Genomic DNA, 22,140 nt, shown 5'->3' with positions numbered 1-22,140 from the left:
CCACTTATTCTCTGGTGGATTGTGGGGATGGAGCAGAAATGGGACAAGACCCTGTCCCCAAAGTGCTTCTTTAGGTCAGTGTTAGAGACTGTGGTGTGCTGCTTGATGCTTAATAGCAGACACTCCAGAAAAGCCAACAAACCAACCAACCAATCAACCAGAGAACAATTAAAAATCCTTATTATTGCTGGGCATGGTGGCACACGCCTTTAATCACAGCAGAGACAGAGGTGGGAGGATCGCCATGAGTTTGAGGCCATTCTGAGACTACATAGTTAATTCCAGGTTAGCCTGGACCAGAGTGTGACCCTATCTGGAAAAAAAGTCCTTATTATTGGGTCCTTTGGGGTAAATATTCCTACTATAGGCAATTGCAAGGTACATAAAGGCATTGAAAAGGAGACAGAGAGCTAGGGGCTGGAGAGATGGATCAGAGGTTAAGGCGCTTGTCTGAAAAGCCTGATGACCTGGGTTTGATTCCACCATACCTGTGTAGAGCCAGATGGACAAAGTGGGACACACCTCTGGAGTTCCTTTGCAGTGGCTGGAGGCTCTGGCACACCCGTTCTTTCTGTCTGCTTCTCTTATCTCTCTCTTTGTAAAAAAAGGAGAGTTGGGAAGAGGTGTATCAGCAAGCAGGCTGGCTTTCACACACCACTGCTACAGGCACTAAGACCCAAAAGGAAGTATGTATCTGTATATACACAGGGGTATGGCCAGAACAGAGAATTTACCAAGAGTGTGAAGGGGATGGGGAGAGGGAGGGGAAGCAGCAATGGCATCTGGTTTCTCCGGAGACGGAGAGAGAATACTTTCAGAGTTACCATCCTGATAAGTGTTGTGAGGAGAGAAAATGAGCTATCTTGAGTGGTGCTGATGCATGGTGATAGCATTGTTGGAAGGATAGTCCTCTATATCTCCAAACAGAAATTGGTGTGGGGGCTGGAGAGATGGCTTAGTGGCAAAGGCACTTGCCTGTAAAGCCTAAGCCAGATGCACAAAGTTGTGCATGCATCTGGAGTTTGTTTGCAGTAGCTGGAGGCCCTGGCATGCCCATTCTCTGTATCTGTCCCCTAAATAAATAAATAAATAAATAAAATTTAAAAATTAGTCTGGGGCTGGGAACATGGTAGAGGGGTTAAAAGTGCTTGCTCGCAAGATTTCTGGCCTGGGTTAAATGCCCAAGCCACCCACATAAGCCAGATGCAAAATGTGGCCCAAGTATCTGGTGTTCATTTGTTTGCAGTGGCAAGAGATCCTGGTGCATGAACAAACAAATAAATAAACAAACAAAACTGGCCTGGCATATAGATAAATCTTATAGGCAATGGTTTGCCCTGTATTTAAGGAGGCTGTTTTATATAGCTTGGGGGGAGCTGATGTCTGTTGTGGGCAGTTAGATAAAAAAATACCAATATTATATAATAATATAATATCATTTTAAGTAATTTATGGACCAGGCACTTCATATATGCATATACATATGTACATATACATATTTTTTTTTCAAGGTAGGATCCCACTCTTGCTCAGGCTGACCTGGAATTAACTATGTAGTCTCAGAGTGGCCTTGAACTCACGGTGGTCCTCCTACCTCTGCTTCCCAAGTGTTGGGATTAAAGGGGTGCGCCATCACGCCCGATGCCACTTCACATATTTTTAAAAAGTAATTTATTTATTTATCTGCAGAGAGAGAGAGAGAGAGAGAGAGGGAGAGAGAGAGAGAAGGAGAGAGAGACACACATACACAGAGAATGGACGTGCCAGGGCTTCTAGCTGATGCAAACGAATTCCAGATGCATGTGCCACTTTGTGCATCTTGCTTTATGTGGGTCCCGGGGAACTGAACCCAGGTTGTCAGTCTTTGTAGGCAAGCGCCTCTTAACTGCTGAGCCATCTCTCCAGCTCCACTTCACCTATTTTATATCGAGTCCTCACAGCCAGGCCTTGTTAGTATAGACTCAAATTGCAAATGAGGAAACACCCACTGGAGGAAACTAAGGAAGGTGTTCCTTTCCCAGATTTATCAGGGGCTGTGCTTATCTTTCCTGGACCTTTCGGTTTCCTGTTTGAGATGCTAACGGCAAGATCAGAAGCCAATCCAACTTAGAGAGTGGATCCAGGGCTGGTCTTGTGCTTTGTTACCTGCGAGACATGTGGAATATTCTACATATAGGGGGCTGGAGTTTTTATCTATTAAGAGAAGAATGGTCAGAAGAGTTATGGAGCTGTGCGTGGAAGCATATGAAGAACCAGGGCTGTAGAGTTCAGTGTGGCTTAATGAGACACTAGGTCGAAGACACATCTCTAGTCTCATGGAAGAAAGGCGGTCATGTGGAAGGGTGAGAAGACATGCTCTGTGTGGTCATGGAGGACGCTAATATGCCCAGTGAGTAGGGATTTCAATGATGCATCCAATAGACACTCTCTGTACACTTACTTTGCTCCAAGCATTGTGCTGTGTGCAAGCCAGGGAAGCAGATGGAGAGGCAACGGACCTCGAAGTCTCGTACATCAGGAAGAACTTTCTGAAAGCCTGCCCGGTCTAGAAGGACCAGGCTTCTTCAGAAGTAGGGAGCTTCCTGTCCTTTTAGTATATTCAAGAGGAGGTTGGAGGCCCACTTATTAGAATGTGCTAGAACGCATCTTTTGTGAGTAAAATAAACGAAATCCCATTCCAGTTCAGCTATCTGAAGTTCCCGATTTGCTCTCTGGCAGGGAAGAAGTGCTGTGCTGAAAAAGCGTTGTCACGGTCCCTCACTCCGTCCAGCCTTGTCCTCTCTCCCCCACCTCCACCCCGCAGCTGTGCGCTCTGTGTAGTCTGAAGCGAGGGGCCAGTTACCCTGAAAAGTGGCCGCCATCTGTGACAGGATGATGGAGTTCTGGCGGGTTTGTGTGGGCTCAAGGAATGTGATGCTGAAGCCATGTACACACAACCTGCTTAAGAACATCCCATGGGCAGAAAATGTTTTCTTCCTCTTTAGCCCTCTTCTATTGCTGTGCCAGGCGGGCACAATGCTGCCTTTGAGAGGGGCAGCTGGAAGGGGGTGTTGGCAGGGAGGCTGGAAGTAGAACGCTGCAGCGGGGAGCTGGGTATGTGTGTGTGTGTGGGGGGGGTCAAGTTCATTTCCAGGAGTGAGCCTGAGCTGGGTGCCAATTTCCAAAACAAAACAGCTATTTCTCAGAGCTCATGGTGGCGGGTTGCCTCAGAATTGGACAGAGGGCAAAGCCATTTCCGCTGCACAGCCCCACCCTGCCCAAGCTTAGAAAAATCCTGGTGTGTTATGGCATTCTTGCTCTGGGTGAAGACTCGCAGGCGTTGATGCCTCTCTGAGGGACCTAAGGTCTATGGGCTGGATGGGGATTTTCAAAGGGCCCAACTGTCCTATAGGCAGAGCAGAGCTGGTGGTGTTAGGGACTGGCAGAGCTCCAGGGCAGGTAGACCTCTGGGCAACAAGGACTCAGAAAAGAGGCCCCTTCTGCCCTGGAGGGTCACTTCCTCCAACCCACAGCCATTCAGCATCCTCGCAGCCATAGGCTCTGCCCACCTACTGTCTTAATTCTGTTCTGTGGGAAAGAGGTGGGAGAACCCTGGCATTTCCTGTCCTGGTTCACAGTTGTCCAGACCCTCTGCTAGTTTCAAGGATCCCAGCAACAGCTTGGAGCTGGATGTGGGAGGTCTTCCCACTCTGGGAGGTGAGGGAGGGGGTGATAGAAGGCCTGAGTGCCAGGCTGCTAGCTGGGCCACCCCCCTCTTTGTGTTACAAATGGAGCAGGTGGCTCCCTTTTATTCTAGTGGCTTCCAACAAAAAGGTGTGACTTGAGGCTAGTCAAGTGGTAGTTTCTATTAATGTTCACACTAAATATGGAATTTTCACACTTTGTTTCAATTTTATTATCAACAAATCACTCCTGAGGAAGGAACTACTTCCTTTTAGGCTCTCTGCTGGGCCTGGCAATACAGAATGAATAAGAAAATTCTTGCTTCAGAAAGCTAACTGTCCTAACATATGCCAAGCCCTGAGGGAGAGCTGTTCTGTCAACTAAACAGACTCCAGCGTTGGGTGGACAGCAGAACTATAATGTGGAGGATGTGTCTGGCAGGGGTGGGGACACACAGGTCTGGAATGACAGATCTGGATCATCTGATATCAGAATATTTATTTAATTTTTTTTTTCCAGTGCTGAGCATCAAACCCAGGACCTTACGCTTGCTAAACAAGTGCTCTTCCACTGAGCTAAGTCCCTCAACCCCTATTATGTGAGTGCTGATTTATCTTTATGAGATTTAGTTTCTTTGTGAAAATAATGAGAATACATACCGACAGAGAGTTGTTATGAGGATTAAATAAGGCACTGTTTGGAAGTGCCAGACTTTGTGGATCCTGATGGACTTGGACATGCATGTCTGCACAGGGGTATTTGGTCAACCAACCCCTTGTTAGATTCCGTGCTTTTCTTTAAAGAGTCAGTTCTCTACCTTTTTAATTCCTCTTCCAGTGGAGTCTGTGACCTCACAGATGGTTTGAAAAATAGGCTTATCTGCTAGCACTAACAAGACATATTTGTTGATTCAATTCTTTGTTTAATAGCACAGTTGTGGGTGAATAAAAAAAAAAAAGGACTGGAATATTTCTCTTCCTTGAGGTTCCTGAGTGTGGTAAGGAAGATCATGAATTCTTTTCAATATTCTACAGTATCTAAGGGAGCTAATACATTTCCTATGAATCGGACCTCACTATTTCACTATTAACTTAAAACATACATTGTTTGCACAAAGTTATTATTTTACCAAGGGACCTTTGGTGGCAAAAGGTTAAGCTCTCTAGGGGCAGAGGTTAGCTGACAGCATCTTCTAGAAATTCGTTGGGGACAAGGTTCTAACCTGGTATATAAGTCACAGGACCTCTAACCTCAGTCCTCTAAGACTTCCTGGGGCCAGTTTATCAAATATGCTGCATATCACCCAAATGCTTTGAGAAGATATACACGTAAGGCTTAGTCTTAAAAAGTCATCCTCGTGTCCTTGGAAGACACAAAGTATGCAATCATCAGGAATCTAGAGACAAAAGAAAATCAGAGCAATTCACAAAGAACAAAGGAGACAGAGAAGAGCAGGAAAATAAAAGCATATAGATGAAGGGATGCTTGACGCGCACTACAGGGTGCACATTGGTAACAATACAAGTAGAGGGTCCTTTAAGAGAGAAAATGTCCTATCAGAACTTCCAGCAAACAATAAGATTTTGAAGGAGAAAATTGACAGAAACAGTCTGTTCTAAGTCAGCAGAACAATTCAGAGATCTTTGAAGGAAACTTGTAGTCAGTGCACAGAAGCTTTAAAGAGGTAGGGTGGTAGATACCATGCTACTGTGTTTGAGAATAAAGACTTAAGACAGAAGAACAAGAGAAATGAGGGCTCATGTTATGGGTTGAAACAAGGCTAACCTCATCATGGTACTTAACCCTCCTTGGTAAGTTGGTAGGTTCAGGAAAAGGGGTTAGCATGCATTTTAGGACAAAGCATGAGGAAACCAAGATAGGTACATGTGAACTGGAGAAAGGGTAGGAAAAGGAAATCTGAAGTGACCAGAGCTATATTGGATGGTGTTATAATGAAGATGATGTGGGGCAAAGTGGGCTATTGCCTTGACTGAGGAAGGGAACTGCTGACTGGGAGGATCTTTCTCTAAAGACCATTCTAGCTTTGCATTTATTTATTTATATTATTTTTTAATTTTGTTTTAGTTTTTTGAGGTGGGGTCTTGCTCTAGCCCAGGCTGACCTGGAATTCACTATGGAGTCTCAGGGTGGCCTCGAACTCATGGTGATCCTCATACCTCTGCCTCCCGAGTGCTGGGATTAAAGGAGTGCTGGGCATTAGCTTTGTTTTTAACTCTTTAATTTTGCTGTGTAATCTAGTTGCCACTTTTAAAATCACTATTTTAATTTTTTTTTTTTTTTATTTATTTGACAGAGAGAGAGAGAGAATGGGCACACCAGGGCCTCCAGCCACAGCAAATGAACTCCACACGTGTGTGCCCCCTTGTGCATCTGGCTAATGTGGGTCCTGGGGAATGGAACCTGGGTCTGTTGGCTTTGCCAGCAAATGCCTTAACTGCTTAGCCATCCTTCCAGCCCATAGTTGCCACTTTTATATCCTCAAGTTTCCATTTTCCATGAAGATGTTTCCATTTCATTCACTATGGTTGGGAAGGTGAGATGAGTGGCCATTTTCTACTTTGTTTACTCCAAGCTCTGAAAGGGCCTATTTGCCCATACTAAGAAAGTTCATACCATGTTACAAGAAAGCAAGGCTTAAAGATCTATTCCTCTCCAATTTAAGGGTGTGTAATGCTACAGGTGGATGCCAAGGCAGGATGAGAGAATACCTTAATTGGAGCTTGAAAGCCATGGATTCTCTTCAGTCATACATTGGCTGGGTGAACTTGGTCAAGCTATTTAAATTGTGAAGTTCTTGATTCCTCTCTTTGTAACATAATGCCACTGGGTTGGACTGGGGTAGTTAAAGGCATCTGCTCAATCTTAAAGAAATCTGACTCATTACTTATGAAGGTTTTTGGTTTGTTCTATTTTGTTTTGGTTGAGGTAGGATCTCACTATGTAGCTCTGGCTGACTTGGTACTTAATATGTAGCCAAAACTGGTCTCAACCTTGCCGTTACTCTCCTGCCTCAGACTCTCAAATTCTAGGATTATAGGCATGTACCACCATGCCCAACTTTCTGAAGCTTTGCTTTACATCAACATGGCTGTGCTTTAAGAATTTAAGATTCTTACAGGTGAGGTCCAGATTATCACACGGGTAGAACATTGAGAGCACAATGCCCTGAACACTCATTTTTAAAATTTAAAACCTTTCTAAGTTAAATTCACATAATATATAACTAACCATGTTATGTGAACAATTCAGTGGCATTTAGTACATTCAAGCTTTTTAAGGTCATTTGTGTTGTTTTCATAATCAAAAAACAACAACTGGGGCTGGAGAGGTGGCTTAGTGGTTAAGGCATGTGCCTGCAAAGCCAAAGGATCCTGGTTTGATTCCCCAGGACCCACGTAAGCTGGATGCACAAGGGGGTGCATGCGTCTGGAGTTGTTTGCAGTGGCTGGAGGCCCTGGCGTGCAAATTCTCTCTCTCTCTTTCTCTGTGTCTCTGTCAAATAAATAAATAAAATATATTTAAAAAATAACAACTGCTGGTGGCATCTCCACATGCTGTTCAGGCTCAGGTCTAGATGGAGAGGTACGTACTGGGTCAGACAGTCCATAACTGCATTTTCAGCTTAGTGTGGACTGCCAAGCTGCTCCCCAAAGTGGGTTTCCACTTACATTTCCACTAGCACTGTCTGAGTCCCCACTCTGTGTCTCCTGACCAACACTTGACAGGGCATTTATGGAGCACTGGAGGGCAGTTCAAAATAAGGAAGGTGTAGGGACCCACACTTCTAATTCCAGCCCTGAGGGGGCTATAGAAGGGAGGCTGAGGCAGGAGGGTTGCTGTTTCAAGGCCAGCCTGAGCTACATAGCAAGAATCTATCTCAAAAACAAAACAACAAGGGCTGGAGAGATGGCTTAGTGGTTAAGCGCTTGCCTGTGAAGCCTATGGAGCCCGGTTTGAGGCTCGGTTCCCCAGGTCCCACGTTAGCCAGATGCACAAGGGGGCGCACGCGTCTGGAGTTCGTTTGCAGAGGCTGGTGGCCCTGGCGTGCCCATTCTCTCTCTCCCTCTGTGTCTGTCACTCTTAAATAAATAAATTAAAAAAATAAAAGCAACCAGAAGGAAAATAAGGAAAATTTTTTAAAAAGTTAAGAACAGAAGAAAACAGCCACCACAACAAAACCAAACCAAACCATATAACTCCTTGCTTCCAAAATATCCAACCAGCGCCATCCATCAACATAGGTAGGACGAGATCTCAGAACACAGGGCTAAGAGAACAGCATGGGCCACAGAGCTGGCAACTGTGGGGGCGGGGGGCGCAGTTCTGCAATATTTCATTTTCTTCAGTGAAGGATGTAAAGGAAATATGACATCACATTTTGATTTTGAGAGGGAAATGGCAGTGTTTGCTATACTGTTCTTGAGCCTTTTCTGTATTTTCTTAGATGCTCCGTGCAAAGGGGTGGTGACTGATATGTAGCAATCCCCAAAATACGCTGCTTAACAGAGAGGGTCGCGAGCGGCTTCCAGATTTGGACTCACTTTCCCCATACTGAATTAATTATTAATTAATTAATTAATGATAGTGGAGTTGACTGGCCTTGTCCTGTGAAAAATTGCTTTAAAGATTAGATGAAATATCAAAGGGTTGGGGAATTTCTCATTTTTAGCCAGTAAAAATGAGCTGTTTCTACAGGATGTAAAGTGAGCGCTCCAGTCCAAGCCTGCCTGCTCTGCTCCACCTAAGTGTAAACACGTCGGAAAAACCTTTGCCGAGGCTATTCTGGGCCTGGGGTGGGGGTGGTGACTCACTCGGAGCTTCCCTCACCCCACCCCCACCTGTTTATTCAGGTGAAATCACGTTAGAATAAATATACAGCGCCTCTTTGGAAGCTGGCTTTGAGCGATGGCCTCACACAGGGATGGAGTTGCAGTGACAAGCCAACAAGCAAGTGTGAGCACCCTGTTCAGGTGTAGTGCTCATGTCCACAAGGCCTCCCTCTGAGTCCCATAGGCGAGGCAGTCAGGGCAAGCATTTACCATGTTTTATTATTTTTTTTAATGCTTCTTTCTTGATAAACAAGCATTTCATGTCTCCAAAATTTAATTTCATCTAAAGTATCAAAATAAACGAAAGACTAAATCATCATGGGACAGGAGTCTTCCATACCTGCTCATGACTGGCTTCAAATGCTCTGCACATCAGGATGGAGACCTGACCTGACTCAGGCCTTCTCTGGGCCTCTGAGGAACCTCCCTTCTCTCAGTCTGTCCTCCTGCTCTGAAAGGGCACATAGGACACCTGCCACTTAGGGTGCTTTGTGATTATGGGAGACATTAAGCACCACTGAGAGGTTATAAACAAAACAAAACAAATAACCCAAGGCCCTAGAACTAGCCTCCATTTTATAGATGAAAATACCAGGGCTCAGCTGCCCAGGTGACTGAACCCACGGGCAGAACTGTGGGACTCCTCCCTGCTCCAACGCTGCCCCTTGTCTGCTGTGGATTTGGAGCTAACTCTCCCCTGCCTGAGTCGCTGGGCTCAAAGTGGCCTTGTGGGTCCTGGGGACTCTCCATCTAGTTTCTTAGCGCTACTTAACTAGGGCTTAAGAAGCCTGCGCTCTGTGGAGTGTTCTCTCTTATCTCCTGGGCTGCAAGCCTGACTTCAGAGATGAGACCAAGTCTCCTATTCATTCTCAACCAGCTACCCAGTCTCAGAGAAAGAGGGTGTACGATGTGATTAGCCTGTAATGGAGACTCTGTCAGGCGTTGCAAGCCAGCCCCTTTAACCATTGGACCATCTCTCCAGTCCCACCACACAACATTTTTTTTTCGGGGGGGGGGGAGTTTTTTGAGGTAGGGTCTCACTCTAGCTCAGGCCGACCTGGAATTCACTATGTATTCTCAGGGTGGCCTTGAACTGTTGGGGATCCTCCTACCTCTGCCTCCTGAGTGCTGGGATTTAAGGGCATGCACCACCACGCCTGGCTCAAACCACCACACAGCTTTTTACAAGGAAACTTCACTGCCCGTTTTGTGACTTCCTCACAGGTGTGCCTTTTAAAAACTCAGGTCAATGAACCCTTCAGCCTCAAGTTTCTTCATCCATTAAGCAAGGACATGAATATCCTGCCTGCATGTTCTTTGAGTCAAGACAAAAGGAAGTAGGCTGGAGAGATATCTTAGTGATTAAGGCGCTTGCCTGCAAAGCCTAAGGACACAGTTCTGTTCCATTCCCCAGGACCCATGTAAGCCAGATGCACAAGGTGGCACATGCATCTGGAGTTCATTTGCAATGACTAGAGGCCCAGGTGCACCCATTCGCTCTAGCTATCTGCCCCTTTCTCTCTCTCTCTCAAATAAATAAATAAATATTTAAAAAAGATAAAATGAGATGTTGGGAGATGGCTCAGTGGATTAAGGGCTAGCTGCACAAGCACATGGGCTGGAAAAGGTGTGAGAGGGCCTGAGTCACCACATAAACAGCTGGCTGTGGCCACACCTGCTGTGAGCCAAGTCCTGTGGGGAGTAGAGACAGGAGAATCACTGGGGCTCACTGGTCAGCCAGTTTGACTGAAAAAATGGCAGCTCTGGGTTCAGTGAGAGATTCTCAAGTAAACATGTGATACAAGAAGACACCTGAGGTCCTCCTCTGGCCTCTGTAGACACACGCACAGGGTATGTACATCTGCACACACATATGCACACTCCTCACACACACCATATCTTGCGTGCGTGCATGCACGCGTGCACAAACACACACACACATACACCACAGTTAAGTAGTGAACACCTGCAATGCCAGAGGTCTACAGGAGGAAGGGAGGCAGAGACAAGAGAATCTGCTGGGCTCATGGGCAACTAGCAGCGAACAGTGAGAGACCTTGCCTTAAACAAGCTGGAGGGCGAGAACCGACACCCAACGTTGTTTTCTGACCTGCACATGAGCGCTGTGGCATGTATGTACCCATGGCCACCTGAACGTACACATGTGCACGCGCACGCGCACACACACACACACACACACAGACACGCATCAAAGAAAGAAAAAGATGCGGTGTGGGAAAATCTTCTGTGAACTTTGGGGCAGTATTTCTCTCTCTCTCTCCTACCAGCTTGCTCATTTCTTCCTTGAATGCTTACTAGGGCTGTGTCTAGCGATTCTCTGCAGAGCTGTCAGAACAGAGAGGGAATCACGTGTCGCCATAAGGATACCATAAAGGACAAGAAATGACATTGAGGCTGGAGGGTGTACTGGGTTCTAACACTTGTTGGGGCAACTTCTACTCACTGGGACCCAAGCGCTTCTCATGCTCTGTCTGACACCTGGCATCTTGCCTTCCTGTCCCCAGCAGTGAGGTCTTGGTCCAGGTACTGGATGTGTCTGAGCCTCGTTGGAAAAGTGTGATTAAGACTTGCTTCCCTGGGTTGTGTATCAAGTGGTTTGTTTGTGGCAGGCTGTTGAAACATTAACTTTTTCTGTCTCCTTTTACCTTCCCGTTCTGTTGGTTTACCCTTCTGACCCTCCATCCCTTCGCTTGGTTTCCATAAAGTTGGCATGAAAGTCCCTGGCTTACTTAGTGCAGGCCTTGGTATGACTTGGAATGAAGGCTGGGGCATGGCTTAGGAAGCACTGAAGTGCAGTCGGGGGACCTGCGTCCCTACTGGCTGGCTGACCTGGACTTGGTAGGCTCCGTACTGGTCCTCACAAGCTGCATAGTTGTGTGGCAAGAGCCACATTGAGAAGGTCACTTAACCGCTTCTCTTACCTACTCCTCCGGAGGCCCCTGATACTCTCTCACATCTACCTTTCACTCATCTGTCTTGCTCCTGCAGTTTTTTTGGCTTTTTTTTGTTTTGTTTTTTGTTTTTGAGATAGGGTCTCACTCAAGCTCAGGCTGACCTGGAATTAACTCTGTAGTCTCAGGGTGGCCTCGAACTCATGGTGATCCTCCTACCTCTGCCTCCCGAGAGCTGGGATTAAAGGCGTGCACCACCACTGCTGCTCTTCCAGTTTTTACAGTCTCCCTCTGGAGCCTAACATGTAGGACCATCCACCGCTGCTCTCAGGATACAGAAATGGTGCCTGTCCTAATCCTGTAAGCTGCCAGAGGCCACTGTCACATGACACCCCCCCCCCACTCCCAAAGCTTATCCTCATGCATAAATGCTGAAAAGAGTTATTGCTGAGAGATAAGAAAAGCAGGAAGTGCTTTTACAAAAAAAAAAAAAAAAATCCCAACAACCCATAGCATGAATAACCCACCCCCTCCAGAAGCCATCAGTGTCTTTTGCCACTAGGTCACCAGCTCCCTGTGTGGTTGAGGAAGTGTTGCTGTGTCTTGTCGGGCATGGCCAGCTTGGAGCCAGCAGGGCGGGACACAGAGGCAGGGGAGCTGAGCTGCTATATTCTGGGCACAATGTCAAGGCCAGCTGCAGGGAGAACAAGCAGTCGTTCTGTGCTGTGCCTGCAGCTGGCTGTGGTTAGGAAGGGCTGTCCCTCGCTTGTGGTATATTTAAAGAGACCCCACCAGATGATTGTGCCAAGAGGAAAAATGCACACAGATCTCTGTTTGCCACACTTGGTCCCTCTGCCAAGATACTCATTCAGCCACAGCTCCCAGACAGTATATTTATGCATACATAGAGTAAGGTTGCCTCTTCAGCCTCTCCCAGGTGTAGGTGGACTCAGCCATCTACCACTTGGGGGCACAGGCCTTTGGCCCTTGAGCCTCGGTGCCCTTTGGCCAAGCTGGCAGAAAGGGTCCATCATTAGCCACGGATTGGTGCCGCCCACCCTGGTGTCAGTAACCCAGCAACCAAAGGGGAGAGGCAGATGGATGAGTCAAATAGAGCTGTACAGAACCTCTGGTTTTGTGTTTTGTTTGTGAAAACTCCCTGTGACAGCCTCCCTCCCAGCGGGGTGTGGCAGGGCCTTCCCACTCTGCTACAGACCTAATGATCCTCTCTGAAGGGTGGTCAGGCCCCACCAACCTGCCCTCTGCTCCCACAGGCTTCCAGCTCAGGCGGTGGGGTGGGGGTGGGGGTGGTGGGGTGGGGGTGGGGGCGGGGGCAGCAGGAGCCCTGCCTGGCTGAATTCTGTCTGCAACCTTCATTTGTTTTTTTTGTTTTTCCAAATGGAAACAAGACCACAAGCCTGAATCCCATGGACTAGTGAGGATGGTAGTTAAGAACCCACAGGCCTGAGGTCCCACAAGCGAAGATAGAATAGTGGTGTAGAGATGTTTGGTCTTTCCTAGCAGTCAGTGAGGGGCCTTTAGGAGAGCTGCCCTACGAAGTGAGGTGGGGGGAAAGCAGGCAGCTTATCAACCACTGGAAGATGCGCCGACAGGCAAACTGTTGGAGGCAGGCTACCCCAACTGCTGGAAGCCTTAGAAAAACTCAATGAACCAACATGACTAACTGCATCACCTGTGAGGTCCAGTTCAAAATGAAAATGTATGTTCCTTTGTTTTCAAACACAAAAAAAAGTGGGGGGGGGCTGGAGAGATGGCTTAGTGGTTAAGCGCTTGCCTGTGAAGCCTAAGGACCCCGGTTCGAGGCTCGGTTCCCCAGGTCCCACGTTAGCCAGATAGATGCACAAGGGGGCGCACGCATCTGGAGTTCGTTTGCAGAGGCTGGAAGCCCTGGCGCGCCCATTCTCTCTCTCTCCCTCTATCTGTCTTTCTCTCTGTGTCTGTCGCTCTCAAATAAATAAATAAAAAAATTAAAAAAAACAAAAAGGTCCAAAATTTCAAGATGCTGACAAAAGGGCTTCATGATAGTACAGGTTTGCACTGCAGAGCTGGTCCCAGCGCCTTGAGGGGAACCAGCTTTTTGAGGTAGGCCAATCCTGTCCCCCAAGCCTCCACCCCTGCTGCTCCATGGCCAACCAGCTTGGCACATTGCTGTAACCACGCAGCCTCTCCCCGTGTTTGGTGGGAGCTGGCCTGGCCTCTCCGGATGGGGAAGAACCAGGCCATGTTGCAAGGATGGCTGAAGGCCATAGTGGACTGTGGCTTTCTTCAGAGGTACCAGAGACCCAGGGATTCAGTGCACGGGATGAGAACGGCTAGCCCAACAATTGGAGCTGTCTGAGTGTAGGGACAACATGGAGGTATAAGAAACAGATTTATACTCTGGACCATCTGTGAAGGACCCGAGGGGATAGGACCCGAGGTGAGGGTGGTCCTCTGGGAGCCAAGACAAAGCTCGGGTGGTCTCCTGGCCCAGGAGCTTACCTCCAGCTCCACGTGCTCATGCAGCTTCTTACAGGTGGCTGCGAAGGTCTCCGAGGTGCCAAATTCAAAATACCACAGTTTATTCTTCATCCTGGACCATGAAGTGGAGAGACGCCTTAGCATTCTGGACTTGAAGTGGTCCTGTGAAACAGGGCCCAGCCCCCAGCATCCCCCAATCTTACATTTCGGCATGCCTTAGTCCGATGATCAAGTAACAGAGCATTTTACCAATGGTTCCTGCTAAGAACTCGAGAGAAAACCTACCCGTGTCTTAGACATCACGGACTGTGGTGTGAACTGCAAATGTGCTCTGAACTTCCAGGTCAGAGCAGGAAGAAAGGCTGCTACCCTCTAGATCTGCACCAAGGAGAGATTACCATGGAGAACCAGCCAGAGCAAATGAGAGCCTGTCCTGCTCACTGGACTTCTTGCTATGAATGCGGAGGAAAATTGCACCAGTGTTCTTGTTTTGGATATGGTGAAGGTGCAAAGCAGAGATTATGTAGGTCTTTGAAACTTACGGGATTCCTTTCGGTTTTAGGACAGAGGAGGGAAGCCCACACTAACCCAGCCAAAATAGATGCTGTTTGCTCATTGCTGTAGTTGGAGGCAGCAGAGTGAGAGAATTAATGCAGATTTTACAGGCAGGTTAGAAAGAGAAGAAATCAAGGTGAGTCTTCTGGAAGCAACAGTCACCCTGATTGTGTTTGCTTAGGCCATGATGGTCCTTCATGTAGGGGATTTGCTTTAAAGTAGGAGCTCACTGTTTTAAGCTTTTTCAACATTTAAAATTTTTCAACATTTTTTTTTAAGAAGCGAAAGGAGGGGGTGGGGAGAAATCAACATGGCTCCTATATAGCTGGGAAAAGTCAGATGGTGTGCCTGACACTCCGTGTTTTGATCAGATGGTCTCACCAGGAAATGTACCTGAAGGTATTCCATTCCGTCCTTCCCAACTGTCACCCCATTATCGGGCTGGCTAAGAGAGGAGACACCTGCCCAGTTTACAAACTGACAGATTTTGCTAAGGAAGGATTAAGCAAAATCACATTCTTTTTGGCACTCGGGATAGAGGAAGCCACCTTCATTGTTGCTAATCCTCTGTCCTCAGCTCCATGGACCAAGGAGAAAAGAGCATTCTTCAGAGGAGGCTCGTGTTTCTTCCTGGTGTTCCTTAGGCCATAGTGGATGACTCATCAGAACAACAGGCATTTTATCTGTATTTCTCTAACAAACAGTCTATGTAGAGTTTGAATACAAGACTTCCATTGTGTGAAGATTTCTAACATCTAGTTCCTTAGGAAGCAGCCTTTTGATTCGTAGTATGCTTGAAAGAAAATAAGAGTAAGTGAGATGTGAGGAATTTTGCCTCATGAGACATTAAAAGTGCTGGGGGGACTTTAAGTAGATCAGAGCTTCTCAACCGTGGGCTGGCGCACAGGTGTGCCTGTGATGGGGTTGGCTAAGCCCTTGGGCCCCCACAAGCATCCTTACCTGTATTCCCAGTGTGTCAAATACTTATTTTCATTTTGTAACAGATGCTATGATGTTAAAAATTTGAGAAAGGTAACAGGATGAAACATTTTTCTACATTACTGATTCTCTGCATAGAAGTGAGCATATACCCTGAGATTACATAGTGGCCTAGAGGGAAACCCTACCTTGAAAAGCCAAAAGGAAAGAAAGAAAGAAAGAAAGAAAGAAAGAAAGAAAGAAAGAAAGAAAGAAAGAAAGAAAGAAAGGAACATATGTAAATCACATGAAGACTTCGTTCAAGTGAAGATTCTGACTCAGTAGCTCAGAGTTGGAGCCCGCAACTCCTCATTTTCTAATAAGCAGCTGATATTGCCAGTTTTAAGGACCTTAGGACTCTGTCTCTAAGTCTCAATTATTAGTATCTGGTTGAATTACCTGGGGAATGTGATTAAAATGCTGCTCCCATTGCTTTAGCATGTAGTGGGTGTGTGACAGTCACAGGACAGTGCCCTGAAACGTGCATTTCTATCAGTGTCCAGGAGATCTCATATATATATATATATATACTCAGTGGCCAGGACTTTGTGAACTATTGCTCTAGATCCTAGAGCAGTAAAAACCATGGACAAATATGGAGCTATTTAAACCTGAAAGAGGATTCCTAAGGGAAAAATAGAATGGCAGTCAGTGCTTTTCAACAGGCAACGATGGCAACAGACCAAGTAACAGGAAGAACATGGGTTGTCCTAAACACCAAGGCCAAGCATTCTTTTTCTGGCAGCAAGAGCTTGTCTACAGCCAGGAGACTTGGGTTGTGATTCCGTTTTCAAGTATCACTGCTGGCCTGAATCATGACTTTGGAAGGTTATTACCAGGAGATTTAGAGTTTTAATAAAAATTTCTGTACGCCATAGCTAGTATTGCCCCAAAGTGGCTCCTTTGACGATTTAATAAGGCTAAGAGGTCATGTGTAGGCCAGTATTGCAGAATAACTGAGAGCATTGACAACCCATCCACTGATGGCTGTGTAATATTTGGTAAGTTACTTAATCTTTTTAGCCTCAGTTTCCTCATCTGAAAAATAGAGGTAATAAAAAGACCTGCTTCTGATCTAGAGAGATGGCTTAGTGGTTAAGGCATTTGCCTGCAAAACCAAAGTTTTGATTCCCCAGTACTGACGTAAAGCCAGATGTACAATGTAGTACATGTGTCTGGAGTTCATTTGCAGTGGCTAGAAGCCCTGGTGTGCCTATCCTCTCTATGTGCCTCTCTCTCTCTCACATGAATAAATAAATAAATTAAAATATTAAAAAAGACCTGATTCCAAGGATGGTTAAGAAGGTGAGATGAGATGAGAGCATAACACAATATGTAAGTCAATACTCACCAGGAATGTCGGCCACTTACTGCTACCTGTTATTATTTCAGTGTCTCCAGTTGGCATTTATGGATAACATAGCACAGCAAAAATGACAGATCTGGTCGTATAGCTGTAGATAGATTGTGGTGGTCTGAATGTAAAATGCTCCCCTTTTGGCCTCAAGTGTTTGTGATTAAGCCTGCTTCTTAGTCCCCCCAACTGGCAGTTCCTTTGGGAAGTGGAGCCTTGCTGTGTGAAGTAAGCATGTGACTGGGAGTAGGCCTTGATGTTTACCAGGCCAGACCTTCTGGGTGCTAAGAACTAACTGGCTGAGGCGACTTCCTTTCTGCTGCTACAAGATGTGACTCTCCAGCTGCCCCTTTGCTGTGCTTCTCCTGCCTTAGTGACGTTTCCCTTTAAAACTGTAAGCCAAAACAAACCCTTTTCTCCCATAAGCTGCTTCTAGTCAGATGTTTTGTCTCAGGCACGAGAAAGCAACTGTTATACATGTTTATATTTTCTGGGAAGGAAAATATGTAATCATATTTGTTAGATTGTATGTCTTGACTTTTGGTTAAAACATGTTCCCCCTTATATCTAACTATATACATATATGTGTGTGTGTGTGTATAGATAGATCCACTGAAAAGATACTGATGTCTACTAATGGGCCAGGTGCTGAGTAAGGGCCAGAGACAAGCAACTGAGTAAGACAGGCAAGACCCTGTCCTCCCCAAGCTCATATACTTTCAGTAGTGTCACCAGGACTAACATTTGACCACTGGCCCTCAGGTAACTCTTGTGCTTAAAATCTAAAAACTTGGGCTGGAGAGATGGTTCAACTGTTAAGGCACTGGCCTGCAAAGCCTAATGACCTGGGTTCAACTCCCCAGTACCCATATAAAGCCAGATGCACAAGGTGGTACGTGCATCTGGAGTTCATTTGCAGTGTCCAGAGGCCCTGGTGGGCCCATTATCTCCCTCCTTCCCTCCCCCTCTTTCTCTCTGCTTACAAATAAATACAATTTAAAAAAATCGAAATATTCCCATTTGTCCTCTTTTAACACTGGCATTTTGGGGTTAGAAGTTCTATTCTGTTCTTTTCTTTTCCCATGGCCCCTTAGTTTTATACTCTGCTAAACATTTTTCAGTCAATATTGCTTTTGGTGTTTTGAAGAACCATGGGAGGCAGAGACTGTTGATTCACATAAGAAAATGCATCCTAACCCTCTGAATTCTCCTCTGCCCCTCTGCCTCCCTTCCTTTTCCTCTACTATCCTCAGCATAGGCCCTTTCCAAAGGCTCCAGTAACAGCTTAGAGACATGTGATAGATAGCCCATGGTTTGAGGCAGGAAACTCAGCCCCCTCTCCCTGCTAACTAGAGAACCTGAGCACCATTGTCCTTTCTTTTTTCAGAACCACTCCCCACCCATTGTACCCCATGCCCCTCCGAAGGACTCTGCTGTCTAAAGTGGCACTAGCCTTCTGCCTGCTTCATCTTCTAGTGCAGAAGACCACGGTGTTTGGAGCTTAAAGGCCAGAGTTCAAGCTTTGCTTTGCCACCTGCTTAACTTGGGCAAGTTACTGAAATTCTTTAATATTCACTTCAGCCTGTGCAAATTAGAAATGTTCTTCTCTACCTAACCAAGTTGTGAAGCTTATATGGCGCACGTGAAATACCAAGCAGGTGTTTAATGCATGTAAGTGCTCAGTACCTAGCCTTGCTTCTTGCTAGGAGACACAGTTAACCAGAAGACGGATTCTCTAGTGGCTTTAGAGGTAAGGGCAGAAAGGGTTCTTTCTCAGGTAGCCAATATTTCTTTGGAGAAAAGAAAACTAACAGCGTTTTAATTACCGTTGGGATGCTTTTTTTTTTTTTTTTCCATCTCTTCCTGAGTTTTCTTTGGCCACCATTTCGTTCCCTTCATAATCACCTTCAGCTGGTGATGACTAATCCTCAACCAGTTGTCCTGAGGCTGATTTCCAGGTCCATAAGACTCGTAGGTTCCTTTCAGGCTGGAATCTACCCTGGTGAACCCATTCTTTTAACCACTGAGCCATCTTCCTTCCCAGCCCCATTCTCGGGCCGAGGATCCACGTCTGAGTTTCAAGAGCTTCTCAGCCATGAGAGAAAGAATAATAGTGACACCATGGATTGATTCTATTTCTGGTTTGTCTTAGTTTCTCCCTGGTTTATAAGAAAACATCAATTGCATACTAGTTAGTTGAATCTTTTCATTTGGCAGAGGAGGAAAACGAGCTAATTAAACTTGTTCTTTTATGTTGTCAGCATTTTAGGGCTGGGATGGGTCACCAGCCTGACAGTTATGAATGGGCTGTTTTGAAGGATGCCCCTAAGTAAAACCCAGCTAGCTGCTGGGCACTTGCACCAGCAAGGGCAATATATTTAGCTCTCTCCACCACCCCAAGCTCCTGGTGGTCCTTTTCTGAGAATCAAGGAAGTTTTAAGGGAAACAGCCATTTGAAGTCATCAAAAGTCAAAAACATGAAAACATTTCTTTGGGCTTAGAAATCTACACAGAGAATGTTACAGTTATTTCTAGAAATAGAAGCCCTTGAACTAAAGGTATCCCTTTTTGTGGTTTGGACTTTGATAATCGGGTTCCCTGAATGGCTCATGACTAAAATAGCTAATTGGGCCTTTTGTGTCGGCCAGCATTAGGCTGGGAGACCTGGTGACACACACAGATGATGCCTGCGGGATGGTGGTGGTGTGTGGCGGGCACAGGGATGGTGTGGAGCCGGGATCACAGTGGGCAGGACGCCAGCCTTCTAGCTCCAGGCCTCCATCCCCACAGCCTAGGATGAGGGCTTCAACCAACTGATTTCTAAGGTCTCTCCATGCTCGCTGAACACTGTGGAGGTATGCCATACAGGTCAGGGTGGGGGAATGCGTGAGCTCTTTAACTGCTACCATGCAGGGGCATGGGCACAAGTATTGCCAGAACTGTGAAAGAAAGTCCATAAACATGTTTTTTTTTTTTTGCATAAAATCTCTGACAACAGCCAGGCGTGGTGGCGCACGCTTTTAATCCCAGCACTTGGAAGGTAGAGGTAGGAGGATTGCCGTGAGTTCGAGGCTACCCTGAGACTCCATAGTGAATTCCAGGTAAGCCTGGGCTAGAGTGAGACCCTACCTCGAAAAACCAAAAAAAAAAAAAAAAAAAAAAACCCTCTGACAACTAGTGAGGACAACTCGGCTCTTTAAGAATCTACATATCTGGGCTGAAGAGATGGCTCAGAGGTTAAGTGCTTGCCTGTGAAGCCTAAGGACCCCAGTTCAAGGCTTGACTCCCCAGGACCAACGTTAGCCAGATACACAAGGGGGCGCACGCATCTGGAGTTTGTTTGCAGTGGCTGGAGGCCCTGGCGCGCCCATTCTCTCTCTCTCTCTCTGCTTCTTTATCTCTGTCTGTCGCTCTCAAATAAATAAGTAAAAATAAAACAAAAAGAATCTGGGAAAATGAGAGCTAGCCAACAGGCCATTTTGTGTATTAATTATAAATTTTCATGGAGTTTATCTCAATGCAAAAAAAAAAAAAAGGAGTGCGCTCATGTAATACTCCTCTGGGTTTTCTGAGTTGTTGGTATTACTGTTGCTCTTACTAAAAATAATGGACTGAGATTAGATTATTAAAATCGATGTCAATCTAGCAAATCAAATGGGAATAGCAAGAAACACAGATAGGAGGAAGAAAAAAACCGTGTAGGTAAACTACAATCAAATGATGCATGTGAGTAATAATACCGAGAATTCCTGGGGGCATTCTGTATGGTTTTAATCCCAAATGCCTTTGGAAGTATAGCAATTGTGTTTAACAATAGCTAATGATAATGATAATAATAATAATAATAATAATAACAACTAAGGCAGGTAGGCTTATCTCAAGGCCAGGATGCTAGGTCCTAGGAGGGCCCGTGACTGTCACCTCACTGGTGCTGTAGAGGCCATCTGTGTCACCCACACACTCAGCTGCCCTGGCCCATCAGAGAGTCTGTCACCACATCTAATCCACTCGGCATGCTGTCCTCTGTTCTCACTGCTCACAGAGTGGACACTCAATGACCCCAAGGCACGGAGCTGTGAATGGAATAATCTTTTCCAAGAGGCAGCAGTGGCCCCTTTGGTTCCAGGGAAAGTGACGACCCAGCAGTCAGGAAGGAGACTTTATAAATAGCTGGCTTTGTACCCTGAGTGGGACTCCTCTGCCTGCCATTCCTGCCAACAGATTTGTGTTGGCTTAGTATATTTCAGCTTCAAGGAGCAAGGTATTCCCTGGCTTTGTTACATAGTTGGGACAAGACTGGTGTTCATGGCACTCAGAAAAACTTAAGGCAAAGAATGACAAGAGGACCAGAGACCAGAGGCCACATGGGGGGAAGGCAAGAAAGAGGGGAGTGTGCAGCAACAGGTCTAACTTAAAAAAATAAAAATCAATACTGGAGGGAGAAACTTGCTTAAGGTATATTTTATTGTATAAATGTGGAATCTTTTTAACTAATGAAAAAAACTTCTGAAGTTATTTTCTTTTTAAAATTTTTTTTCACTTTTATTTATGTATTTGAGAGTGACAGAAAGAGGCACATAGAGGGAGAGAGAATGGGCGCGCCAGGGCCTCCAGCCTCTGCAAACGAACTCCAGACGCATGTGCCCCCTTGTGCATCTGGCTAACATGGGTCCTGGGGAATTGAGCCTTGAACCAGGGTCCTTAGGCTTCCTAAGGCAAGTGCTTAACCACTAAGCCATCTCTCCAGTCCCTGAAGTTATTTTCATGTTGGAAATTTTGTCTGTAAAATCACAAATAATAAGTTGCTTGCATTGAAGTGGTCTTTGGGATTCAAGTATTCTCAGCCAGGGAATCAGAAGTTCCAAGGAGTCTTCCAAAGCATAAAGGGAATCTGTGAATTACTGTCAACATTTCTTAATGTATCACAGTATTTGTGCATTTAATCATAACATTATTATTAAGTAATAATGGGTGGGTTAAAAAATTTTAAAATATAGAATGGAATGAAAGCACTTACACTGTTTTTGCTTAGTGACAAGAGACACTGACTGAATGACAAACAGATATGGAATAATAAAAATAGCAGAATGAGAGCTGGGGAGATGGCTTAGTATTTCAGGCACTTGTCTGTGAAGCCTAAAGACATAAGTTCAATTCCCTAGTACCCTTGTAAGCCACATGCACAAGGAGGTGCATGCATCTGGAGTTTGTTTGCTAGAGGCCCTGGTGTGCTCATTGTCTCTCTCTCTCTCAGATAATAAGTAAATAAATAAAATGTTTAAAATATTTTTGTTTTTTTTTCATTTATTTATTTGAGAGCAACAGACAGAGAGAAAGAAGGAGAGAG

At 45.8% G+C, this 22,140-nt stretch overlaps 1 protein-coding gene across 1 annotated transcript in view; it reads right to left on the bottom strand.

The window, feature by feature from the left end:
* The window catches only part of Dgkg (diacylglycerol kinase gamma), a 230,522-nt gene that overhangs the window by 46,061 nt on the left and 162,321 nt on the right, over positions 1-22,140 (bottom strand). The window contains exon 21 of the mRNA XM_004654302.2: positions 13,928-14,018. Coding sequence (XP_004654359.2) covers positions 13,928-14,018 — 91 coding nt within the window. The remainder of the gene's footprint in view (positions 1-13,927; positions 14,019-22,140) is intronic.

The sequence above is a fragment of the Jaculus jaculus genome, chromosome 5 (assembly GCF_020740685.1).
Source record: "Jaculus jaculus isolate mJacJac1 chromosome 5, mJacJac1.mat.Y.cur, whole genome shotgun sequence".
Lineage (NCBI taxonomy): Eukaryota > Metazoa > Chordata > Mammalia > Rodentia > Dipodidae > Jaculus > Jaculus jaculus.
Note: the sequence above shows the minus strand (reverse complement) of the source record. Positions and strands in the feature narration are given on the sequence as shown.